This window comes from Magnolia sinica, chromosome 5, assembly GCF_029962835.1.
Source record: "Magnolia sinica isolate HGM2019 chromosome 5, MsV1, whole genome shotgun sequence".
Classification (NCBI taxonomy): domain Eukaryota; kingdom Viridiplantae; phylum Streptophyta; class Magnoliopsida; order Magnoliales; family Magnoliaceae; genus Magnolia; species Magnolia sinica.
Genome location: NC_080577.1, coordinates 111,266,391 through 111,278,754, shown reverse-complemented (window position 1 = coordinate 111,278,754; position 12,364 = coordinate 111,266,391). Strand labels below are relative to the sequence as shown.

Below are 12,364 nucleotides of genomic sequence, written 5' to 3'. Positions count from 1 at the left end.
GAAGAACTCGCCGGCTCTTTCTCCTTCCGCGGCACCCTCTGCCTCTTCGGTGGCCGAGGCTCTGAAAGAAGAACTGACCGCGGAGGTGCCTTCAACTTCGTGACTGGTCTAAGGGCAGGACGAGCTCCAGTCATCTCCGGTTCGGGGACAATCCTTAGGTTGGGACGAGCTTCGGGCAGATCTGCAAAAACAAAAAAAAGGAGGGGGAGAGCAAGGCGAAGTAAGTCGGCGGAAATTTGGAAAATTCAGAAGATTCGTTCTTAATTACCTGTAACTTCCGAGTCCAGACCTGCAAGGTGAAGGCGCTCCGGCTGTAGAAGCACCTTCCAAGACCTGTCCCTCGGATCCAACGACTTCAACTCTTTGATCCGAGCCGAGGCAGTGCTGCCGAGCTTCGGCTTCTTCGGAATATCTGCCAAACACAAGTCCGTCAGACAAAAACAAAAAAAAAAAAAAATGAAAAAGGGCGAGGGAGAGAAGACCCAAGTCACCTGCTCTCTGAAATGTCCGAGGGACACGAGCCTCGCAAGACCCGGACTCGTCCGTCTCCCATCGACCACATGCCCAGAACCAACGCTCTTTCCAATGTTTGTTGGAAGTGGGAGGGTCGGTTATCAGGGAACCGCCTCCGCCTCGCCAAGCAGCAAAGACGTAGAAGCCAGGGTAGTTCGGATTTACCCGCACTTGGTACAGGTGGAGAAACTCGTCGACTGTGAGCGGTGGCTGTTCCATCTCAGCCCACAACACCGCACATCCGAGTAAGTTCCTCCACCCATTCGGGACTATCTGCCCCGGGGCAATCTGTATGCGAGATAAAACTCCCCGGACGATGGTCTGAAGGGGCAGACGCAAGCCGCACTGCATCGATACTTGGTAAATTGCGACTGCCCCAGCAGGAGGGTGATCTGGCAGGTCATTCGGGCGAGGAAGATACGTGATGACCGACTCGGGGATATGATACCCGACTCGGATTCTGTCCAAGTCCGCCTCAGTCAAGACTGAAGGAACCGGACCGCTTAAATCTTCCCCCGATTCTTTTCCTTCAGACTCGGCCTGCGCCGATTCATCAGCAGGAACTGGGTCAGGGGTTCCTCCGGCGATTAAAATTTCTTCTTCCTCTTCATCTTCCTCCATGTCCCTTGGTAAGTTGGGCCTCCCCGGGCGGGTTAATAAGGATGACCCGCCACGGGAAGGAACGACGGAAGCAGGGCGCTCCGCCTGATCGTCGGTGACTCTCTCAGGCATACAAGCAGCGTTGGCATCCACTGCTATCTCCGTTAGTAAAGAAGGCGATTCCGCAACGTTCCAAAAACGTTGCGCTTCGCCTTCGTCTCCGGAAACTCCCCCCTGGGGGCTTTGAGAACTCCTATCCGCCATTATTATTATGTAATAAAGAGGAAGGAGAAACTCACCGGAGAGAAAGGAACAGTGGCGGAAAGAAGCGCCGACGATAAAGAGAGAAGAAAGGAAGGAGATGAAAGGCTACGCAAATCCCAGAGAAAACGCAGAGCGAGAATGGCAAGAGCAGTAAAAGTTCGAAGTGCGGGACCCCTGACGTTTTATAAGGTCGCCCTACGGCGGAGACATTAATGGGGAAATGATTCGACGCCTGCATCGATTCCCCCACTCGACACGTGGAGCACGCCGACTAGCAACAATAATAGCTTTACTACGTGTCCAATCCTCATTGGCGGGACCTGCGATTTGATAGCTGACGGCGCATACGATGTCAGAAGCTGAACCGTCCCCATCAAAGGTCTCAATGAATGCGCTTAACGACTACTTCTCGTCTCGGACTAAGTTATGAACCGACTCAGCACTCGCTACTCCTCAGTGTCATATGAAAACACTCGGAGTAAGGGGGCTTACTGTTTGGGACAAAACATACAAGTCCGCAGACTCGGACTAAATGCCTCGGGCCACCAAAGGATGTGTCAAATCCGAGGAGTTATTCGCTAGACCGAGGCAAAGGTTGAGTCGGCCCCGACGGGTCGGCAGGGTCGTCAGTGTCTCGGGCATGCTTCGGGCGGACCTCTTTATCGGATCGACCGTCACAAGATGAAGCCGCACTCCGGATGTCTTGGGATAAGATTCCCGATCCCGAAGCTCACGGGATCGGATGAAGGCATGAGACGGACACGATCCTGTTTCCGTGATCCCTGGAGAAGATTCCGTGATCCCAGGAGAAGATCTCGTGCACAATACCAGGAAGAGAATCCTCGTACGATTAAATGCCCCAGCAGCTATAAAAGAAGGGGGAGCCCTCACCTTGAGAGGTACGAAAACAAATTCCTCCAAAAGACTTTTCAATACTTTAAGACCCCGAGTCCAGGCCTGACTTTGGCATCGGAGGGTCCCCTGCGCTAGCCAGGGTCTCCTTTGTCCTTTTTCTGTGCAGGCATACAAGGGTCCAGGAGGACGAACCAGATAATTGCATCAACACAACACACAATGTGGAGTCCACGTGGACATTAACACGTAGCACACGGCAATTCTCTTTCCGAACGAATCTTTCCCTCCTCAGTCGTGCGCTACAGGCAATAATGTAGCGATGGAGCATCACCACAAGTTTAGAATTACATTCAGATAATGATTTTTCAACATATAAATTACATGAAAATGAAAAGAAATAAAGATAAGAAGAGATGATTCCTCTCAACCTCCGATCCATAACTGGGCTAACTCAGTTAAGGCAGTATAAGAAGAACCCCCCTCACTCATAGCTGCCATCGAACTCTCTTTCATAGCCAAAAGCCATTGAGAGAGGGCCTTTCCTTGTTCTGATTCCATAAGCTCTCGAACCCCTCTCTCTAACTGAGACGCGTTCACGAACCCCTTATCATCCATTTCTAATGGGAGAGCAATCTTCATCTCTTCCACCATAAAAACTCTATTCATGTGCTGCTCTGCATAGAGGGGCCAGGCAAGCATTGGAACCCCCTCGCACACTGCTTCCAAAGCTGAGTTCCAACCGCAGTGAGTCACGAACCCACCTACCGATTCCCGTTTCAACACGGCCACCTGTGGGGCCCACGACTTTACCACCATTCCTCTATCCTTAGTCCGCTCCATGAAGCCTTTCGGCAGTAAAGCGTCCAAATCGGGCTCTGGCGGTGCTAAAAAGCGCTTGCTCTTGTCTTCTGTGGGTGGACTGCGCACCACCCACAAGAACCTCTGCCTGCTCTTCTCCAGCCCCACTGCTATCTCCTTCAGCTGCGCAGCCGAGAACAGCCCCAAGCTACCGAAGCACAAGAACACTACGCTCCGCCGCGGCTGCGAGTCGAGCCACGCCAGGCAATCGGACTTATCAGAACTGTCACCGGGTGCGATCAACGGCCCGATGCAATAGACGGGCGGTGTGGGACCATCTGGAACGCAGGATCCATCCAAGATGGCCTTCATGGCTCGGGGCTCGAGCGCGTCGAAGGAGTTGACGATGATGCCGCTGGATTTGGGGATCTGAGAAGTGGCGTGCAAGAAGCCATGGTAGGATTCGTCGTTGCGATCGAGAATGGGGAGAGGCATGGCGGAAGCTGGGAAGGGTGGCACGCCTGGCACGTGGAGAGGGGATTGGAGGTCTTTGAAGCTGGTGGAGTGGAGGCGATGGAGGGTAGGGAAGTAGAGGAAGGCAGCAAGGACAGCAGCGCCTGAAGTGAAGAAGCAGTAGGTAGGGATGTTGAGCTGGGTAGTGACGTCGATGACAGTAGCGCAGAACATGTCGTAGACAAGGGCGCGGATGGAGAAAGATAGGGAGATGGATTTGAGGGTTTGAAGGACGTTTGGGTTGTTGAGTTGGACGAGGTGGAATATGAGGGTTTCGTGGTGTGGAGAAGGGGAGGAGAAGTTAGAGAGAGAGATGGGGGAAGGGAGGTGGTGGAAGGTGATGGATGGATGGAAAGTTGTGACGTGGTGGATGTAAGGAGCGGTGGAGCCAGTGTTGAAAGGGGCTTCAGGGATGAGGATGGAGATGGTGGAAAAGGCAGGGGTGATGGAAAGTATGCGCTTTCCAAGCTCGACCATCGATATAAGGTGGCCCATCCCCGGAGATGGATACAGGACGATTGTATCTCTCTTTCTCTCCATCTTCTTCTCCTCCTCTCTCTTACTCTTTTCGTTTCCCATGAATGTGTATTTATATATGTACCAACGAGAAAGAGTTAGATGGACTGTCTTTCTCCACGTTATTGATGAGCTCAGAGTCGATAGAGTAGTGGATTCGGTGCTAAGTAAACTGTTTGGGGCCTCACTGTGATGTATGCATCCTATCCACTCCGTCCATCCGTTTTAAAAAATCATTTTAGGTCATATTACCAAAAATTAATCATATACATAGCAAAAGTGGACCACACCATACAAAATAGTGTGAATTGAATGCCAACCGTTGAAAACTTATAAAGGGGCACAAGTTTTGAATCAAGCTGATATTTGTGTTCCCTTCATCCATCATGCCTGTGTGACCTTGAGAGCAGGTTGGATGACAAATAAATATCACCGTAGGCCGTAAGAAGGTTTAAACGGTGGATGTCACTTTCCCACCGTTTCTGTGCTCTGGGGACTTGTTCACGTAAGATTTATATATACTTAAATTTTAGGATCTTGCTTTAATACGAGGCATTAAAATAGATGGACGGCGTGGATAAGACACACATGTCACTTTGGGCCCACAGAATTTACTCAGTATGCTCCTCAACATGCAAGCCGTTCCCCGCCACCTTGATCTCCTCTGAATCTCACAACGTGGAGTTGGAGGAGCAGCAGCGCTCGTCTTCACATGATACGTATCATACCAGCCAATCCGCTTTCCTTGACTACACGAACGTGATGGGCACGGATTTCCTGCGTAAGATTCTGTGTGGGGCCCACTATGATATTCATGAGAAAGCCACTCCATCCATCCGCTTTTCGAGTTCATTTTAGGACATGCAACTAAAAATGAGGAGGATCAAAAACTCAAGTGGGCCACACGAGAGGAAACAGTGGGAATTTAGTGACCACCGTAAAACATTTATATGGCCATAAAAGTTTGTATCTGTTTAATTTATCATCTTTTTCACTTAATCTCAGTGAAAATGACCTTATAAACGGTTTGGATGGAACATAAACATCAAGGTGGATACTGGGAAGGTTTCAATGGTAGGAATTCCTTTCCCCACTGTTTCCTTTCGTGTGGCCCACTTGAGTTTCTGATCTTCCTCATTTTTTGTCCTATGTCTTAAAATGAACTCAAAAAACGAATGGACGGAGTGACTTTCTCACAAATATCACAGTGGGCCCCATCCAGAATCGTTGCGCAGGAACTTCTTTGCGAAAGGCTTTCGCAGGAAATCCGCGTCCGAACGGGATCGCTGGCGCGGAAGTGAATTGGCTGGTTTTCCACAGACCAGCTAGGCAGTGTCGTGACTCGTGAGAAGACGAGCGCTGACTCTCCTTGAGCTGCGAGTTGTACGAACGGTTAAAAGAAGATTAAAGCTACATGACCTATGATGATGTATTTATGATATCCACACCGTCCATCCATTTTTCGAGATCATTTTAGATCACTAGGCAGAAAATGAATTATATCAAAGATTAACTGGACCACACTACGAATGACCAACTGAGATAATGATTTTCACTATTAAAAATTTTATACGGCTCACCATCACGTTTATTGTCCATCCAATCTGTTCATAACGTCACAGACATGCGTGAAGAGGAAAAACAAGTTTCGTATTGATCCAAAACTTCTGTGAACCATAACAAGGTTTCAATGGCAGACGTTAAATCCCCCGCTGCGTTTTTCAGTGTGGTACACTTGATCTTTAGAACTGTTTTACTTTTTCATCTAAAGCATTACAACTAGTTGGAAAAATGTATGGACGGTCTGGATATAATACATATTCATAATGGGACCCGCATACCTTGGTGACATCGATACACCATATATATACTGATCTGTGAAATCCGCTTCCGCTGGTGTGCGGTACAGCTGTTAATCCGCTTTCATTGCCGATTTCACGCGCATTTAACTCATGTCAGAGAAAGCGACCCCAGCAGGGAATCATTCTCGAGACAACAGGGGGATGCGAATTGGATACTGAGGTTTCTGTCGGCCCTACCATGTGTTTGGACAGGCCCATTCCACGGGATTAGATTGTAACTGGGTGGATTGCATTCAATGATGAATGTGTCAGTGGATTGCAGGCAATCCCACGGGATCGTTAAATCTAGGGAATCTATAACCAAGTATGTTTGGCCCGCCAGGTCAAACCCGGGATTACGCCCAGCCAATCCCTTCCAATTTGTTCAACCAAACATGTCTCAGGCAAAAATTATGAGATTAGGTGGGATTAGGAGGGATTAGGTGGATTCAAGGTAATGATGGTGATGTCAGTGGATTGCTGGTAATCCTATGGGATTGCTCCAATTCAGGCAGAATTTCATCGTGCTTGTTTGGCATGCCCGGCCAATCCTGAGATTACTCGTTCCAATCCCTTCTAATACAATCTAATCCTATCCAGCCTGCCTGGCCAAACAGGATTGCATGCTGAGATCTCAACGAGGATTCTACGCCCATTTAACTCATGTCAAAGATATTAACCCACGGCAGGGAATCTTTTTCATTGACAATCGGGGGAACGGCTTGGATGCTGAGATCTCAAAGGGGATTCCACGTGAGTTTAACTCATGTCCAAGAAATTAACCCGCAGCGGCAGGGAATCTTTTTCATTGACAATAAGGGGAGTGGCTTGCAGCTGAGATCATACTGAGTAAACTCTACGAGGCAAAACATTAAGTATATGTCTCATCCACGCCGTTCATCTACTTTAACCCTTCATTTTAGTGTATAATGTCAAAATTTAAGCATATCTAAATCTTAAGTGAACCACACCATGGGAAACAGCAGGGGTAGTGACGTCTACCGTTTAAGCCTTCTTATGGCTTACAGTGATGTTTATTTGTCATTAAACCTGTTCTCAATGTCACACCGGCTTGATTCAAAACTTGTTCCCCTCTATCAGTTTTCAATGGTAGGCTTCAATTCACACTATTTCGTATTGTGCGGTACACTTTAGCTTTTTATATGGTTAGGTACACTTTAGCTTTTTATATGGTTAGGTTTTCGTACCATGTTCTAAAATGATTTTTTAAAACGGATGGATGGAGTTGATAAGATGTATACATCACAGTGGGCCCACACTGTTTACTTAGTACCTAATCGGCTTCTCTATGCACTCTGAGCTCATCAATGACGTGGAGAAAGATAGTGCATCTCTTACTCGTTGGTACATATATAGTATACGTAGACACGCACACCAAACGAAAGAGGAGAGAGAGGAGGAGAAGATGGAGAGAAAGAGAGATACAATCGTCCTCTATCCATCTCCAGGGATAGGCCACCTTATATCGATGGTCGAGCTTGGAAAGCGAATACTTTCCATTACCCCTGCCTTTTCCACCATCTCCATCCTCATTCCCGAAGCCCCTGTCAACACCGGCTCTACTGCTCCTTACATCCGTCGCGTCTCATCTTCCCATCCATCCATCACCTTCCACCACCTCCCTTCCCCCATCTCTCTCTCTACCTTCTCCTCCCCTTCTCCCCACCCCGAAACCCTCCTATTCCGCCTCCTCCAACTCAACAACCCCAACGTCCTTCAAACCCTCCAATCCATCTCCCTATCTTTCTCCATCCGCGCCCTTGTCTACGACATGTTCTGCGCTACTGTCATCGACGTCACTGCCCAGCTCAACATCCCTACCTACTGCTTCTTCACTTCAGGCGCTGCTGTCCTTGCTGTCTTCCTCCACTTCCCTACCCTCCATCGCCTCCACTCCATCAGCTTCAAAGACCTCCAATCCCCTCTCCACGTGCCGGGCGTGCCACCCTTCTCAGCTTCCGCCATGCCTCTCCCCTTTCTCGATCGCAACGACGAATCCTACCATGGCTTCTTGCACGCCACTTCTCAGATCCCCAAATCCAGCGGCATCATCGTCAACTCCTTCGATGCGCTCGAGCCCCGAGCCATGAAGGCCATCTTGGATGGATCCTGCGTTCCGGATGGTCCCACGCGGCCTGTTTATTGCATCGGGCCGTTGATCGCACCCGGCGACAGTCCTGATAAATCCGACTGCCTGGCGTGGCTCGACTCGCAGCCACAGCGGAGCGTGGTGTTCTTGTGCTTCGGTAGCTTGGGGCTGTTCTCAGCTGCGCAGCTGAAGGAGATAGCAGTGGGGCTGGAGAAGAGCGGGCAGAGGTTCTTGTGGGTGGTGCGCAGTCCACCCACAGAAGACAAGAGCAAGCGCTTTTTAGCACCGCCAGAGCCCGATTTGGACGCTTTACTGCCGGAAGGCTTCATGGAGCGGACTAAGGACAGAGGAATGGTGGTAAAGTCGTGGGCCCCACAAGTGGCCGTGTTGAAACGGGAATCGGTGGGTGGGTTCGTGACTCACTGCGGTTGGAACTCAGCTTTGGAAGCAGTGTGCGAGGGGGTTCCAATGCTTGCCTGGCCCCTCTACGCAGAGCAGCACATGAATAGGGTTTTTATGGTGGAAGAGATGAAGATTGCTCTCCCATTAGAAATGGACGACAAAGGGTTCGTGAGCGCGTCTCAGTTAGAGAGAGGGGTTCGAGAGCTTATGGAATCAGAACAAGGAAAGGTCCTCTCTCAACGGCTCTTGGCTATGAAAGAGAGTTCGATGGCAGCTATGAGTGAAGGCGGCTCATCTTATGCAGCCTTAACCGAGTTAGCCCAGTTATGTATTGGAGGTTGAGAAGAATCGTCTACTCTTATCTTTCTTTATTTTCATTTTCATGTCGTTCATATTTGAAAAATATTTGAAAAATCATTGTCTGAATGTAATTGTAATCCTGTGGTGATGCTCGATAGCTACATTATTGCCTATAGCGCAAGAGAATTGCCATGTGCCACCCACTACGTGTTAAAGTCCATGTGAACTCCACATGGAGTATATGTTACATCCGTACCCTCCATCTATTGTGTGACATTATTCTAAGGCATGAGCCAAAAAGAAAGCGGATCCAATGCCACGTAGGAAGAAATGGGATTGGATGCCTGCCATTATTGTAAACTTATCAAGAGCTTCGGAAGATTTGTATCAAGCTGATCCATACCAAACCTTATGAAAGGGTTGGATGTCAAACCAAATCACAGTGGATACTAGGACAGTTTCAACGGTGAGTCTGACTATCAACACCGCTTATGTGGTGTGGTCCACTTAGCCTTGTTCTGCCTACTTTTGGGTTTATACCCTCAAATGAAATCGAAAATGAATGGACGGTGTAGATAAAATCCATATAGCATTGGCCGTGCCGAGCCTGGGACCAGCGGGGGAGTGCCCAATCCGCGTTCTTGGATAATAACTGATTACATGACGTGTCCTGGAGAGTTAAGCTTATCCACTAACTAGATAAGCCAGACAGCGGGCTATACAAATGACGGAAGTGGATTGGGTGGTGTACCACAGATCACTGATCTGGCTGGTGTGCTGATGTCTAAAAGATACGTGGGTCTATCCAGACGGGAGTCTGGGTCACGGAAGTTTTGGATTAATATGATATTTGTTTTTATTTATAGATTGGATAGAAAATAAGCGTTATGGTGTGAGTGGTAGACTGAGTGAAAGATACCTCCTTTCAACACTAAGGTGTTGGCATCGATTCCCTAGTAGGGGTGGCTAACAGTGAAGTGTGCGTCACCTAGTTTTATGGGTCCTACCATGAAATATAAATGAGCCAGAGACTGAGTCGGATCCAAAACTTGAGTAGACCCCTTAGAAAACAGTGAAGAGTGGCGGTCTTCTAAAGACCACACAAGATCAAGCTGATATTTGTGTTTTCCCGTCTTTAATGTATGTGTTGGTAGACCTTAGGAAGGTTTCAAAGGTGGGCGTCACCCTCCCTACTAGTTCTTTGGTGGGGTCTGCTCCAGATTTAGATTTGGATGTGCCTCATTCTTTTTCTTGTGCCCTAAAATGATCTTTCCAAATGGATAGACATTGTTGATACAACACACATCATGGTGGGACCCAAAGAACCGTGTGACGTTACTTCAAAAGCCATCACCTCTACTCAACCTGTCAGTAGCTAGTCGACGTCGTGGATATGACTCATCTTGGGCTCATGCTTTAACATAACCTACAAAAACATAGAGGATAGGTGTGATATAAAAAATACATTATTGTAAGAGATATTACCTTGATATCCTGTGGACCGTTCTTACCATTAGGATACGGAGGAGCGTCAGAGGTCTTGGACAAGTACCCACACCTCCGGGGTTGGTGGTGTGTTGTACACCAGCCAATCCGCTTATCCGAAATCGGATTGCCGCAGTGAGTTACTACGTATGCTCACCGTCCATCCGTTTTTCTTTCTTATTTCAGGGGTTGAGCTAAAAGTTTAAGCTTATCAAAGCTCAAGTGGTCCATGCCACAGGAAAGAAACTGTGGAAGTTGAAATATTGCTAAGCCCCACAGCTATGTTTATTTGTCATTCAAACTATTTACGGGATCACATAAACTTGAATAAAATGAAACAACAAATATAAGTTTGATCCAAAACTTCTATGGCCTCCAAGAATTTTTCAGCTATAAATGTTCAATTCACACTGTTTACTGTGTTATTGTCCATTTTAATTTTATATATGCTTTAGTTTTAATTTAAGGCTCTAAAATTATTTGGTAAAATGGATAGACAGATTGAATAAAATACATAAAGGGTTTGTTTGGATTCGCATATAAGGGTGTATTGTATTGTATCCGGCTACTGGTCATGTATACATTTGATCGATTTCAGAATACATCCAAATCAACATGCCATGAATCAATATTTGGATAGGAGGTATTGTTTGGGCAAGTATACAAATTGCCCTTCAGATCAATGTTTGGATACAACGTGTTAGGTTTGCGTATTATATATACGTATAATATTGATAGCACTTGTATGACGGTGGCTATTTTTAAGTTCTCATACATTGTATCCCAGGTGGGGCCCACTGTCATGTTTGTGATTAATCCTACCCGTCCATCTTGTTCGTGATTGAATAATCCTACCCGTCCATCCATTGTATCCTAATAGGATTGACGTTATTAACGATATGAATGGCATGTAAAATGGGAACATGTCCTAAAATGAACTCACAGAACCGATGGACGAGGATGATCATTCACAAACATGAAAGTGGGCCCCACTTGGGTTACCAGCATACGAAAGGTGTCCACAAGAAATGCGCGCGCACTATCGGAAGAGGCGAGTTGATTTGACGCAAGCTGTGTGGGTCCCACAATGCAATGTTTTTGTTATTCCCCCAATACCCCTTAGATTCCTCGCACGCTGTACAAGCTAGAACTAAGCTCCAACCCAATTCAAACCCCTTTTCCAACACCCCACCAAATGCGCCTGTGGTTAGAACATCAACCTCAAACTTCAAAATCGATGCAACCACACAGTCCTCACAGTACCGGAACCAATCAAACTCCAAAATGCTTCCAGCTCTAAACATAAACGAGTAATTTCCACCGTTGCTCAAGCAAGGAAGATCCCCATCCAGTGAATGGTAGTAAGTGTAGTTGAAATAAAAGGTCAAATTCTCGTCGAGTGCGCTGTAATTTAAGTGCCTGATCACCGGTTCTAGGGTAACGTTGTGGCGGGCTCTCAGCCATGTTTTGCCAATCACGTCGATGTCGACGAGGGTGAGCGTATTTCTGGAATAATTGATATTTGTCACGGAGTAATTGTCGTTGGGGAGATGGAAGATGAGTTTTTGTTGGGTGTTACAAGTGAAGTTGAAGCTTGGGTAGCCACAGAAATCTGGGTTTTGGCTGGAACCGAGCTAGGAAGGGTATCTGATGGTGAGGTTTCCACATGTGGGAGAGGGGCAGTTGGGGATGTTTGAATTTACAAGATTACCATTGGTTTTGGTTAGGAAGAGAAAGAGGAGAAGAGAGAAGAGGAGGTGGTATGGGTGAGACATGAGAGAAAGAGGGGTGGAAGCTTGGCGGTGGGGAGACGAAAAGAAGAGAAAAAAATATAGCGTAATGACTACACTGCACTGCAAGATGCAATGCCATCTGAAATTACACTACCGCGTTTTGAAAATTTTGAGATGCTGATGTATTCGCGTGCATGCTAACCCACAGACACCAACTCCTATTTAAAAATTGTATAATGTAAAAATTCACCCTTAATACAATACTATACACCCTTATACGCAAATCCAAACAGGCCCTAAATTACATGGATCCCACAAAGTTTACTCAGTATGCTTAGCATAATAAGTTACTCAGTACATAGTCACTTCCCTTGCCCAAATGATGTACCCTGCCTCATGCACAGTTTCCCAACAGATGACCGGCATTGAGGAAC

At 47.3% G+C, this 12,364-nt stretch overlaps 2 protein-coding genes across 2 annotated transcripts; one reads left to right on the top strand and one right to left on the bottom strand.

Annotated features, from left to right (window-relative positions):
• Window positions 1-2,534: 2,534 nt before the first annotated feature.
• Window positions 2,535-4,119, bottom strand: LOC131246705 (UDP-glycosyltransferase 88A1-like). Its single transcript, XM_058247056.1, has one exon. The coding sequence runs from the start codon at window positions 4,081-4,083 to the stop codon at window positions 2,656-2,658; it is 1,428 nt and encodes a 475-aa protein (XP_058103039.1). The 5' UTR covers window positions 4,084-4,119; the 3' UTR covers window positions 2,535-2,655.
• Window positions 4,120-7,304: 3,185 nt separating this feature from the next.
• LOC131246704 (UDP-glycosyltransferase 88A1-like) lies at window positions 7,305-8,815 on the top strand. Its single transcript, XM_058247055.1, has one exon. It carries the CDS (start codon window positions 7,327-7,329, stop codon window positions 8,752-8,754), a length of 1,428 nt encoding a protein of 475 aa, XP_058103038.1. The 5' UTR covers window positions 7,305-7,326; the 3' UTR covers window positions 8,755-8,815.
• Window positions 8,816-12,364: the final 3,549 nt, after the last annotated feature.

Coding starts and splice junctions, on each gene's coding strand:
- LOC131246705 (XM_058247056.1), bottom strand. CDS start 4,083: ATGGAGAGAAAGAGAGATACAATCGTCCTGTATCCATCTCCGGGGATG.
- LOC131246704 (XM_058247055.1), top strand. CDS start 7,327: ATGGAGAGAAAGAGAGATACAATCGTCCTCTATCCATCTCCAGGGATA.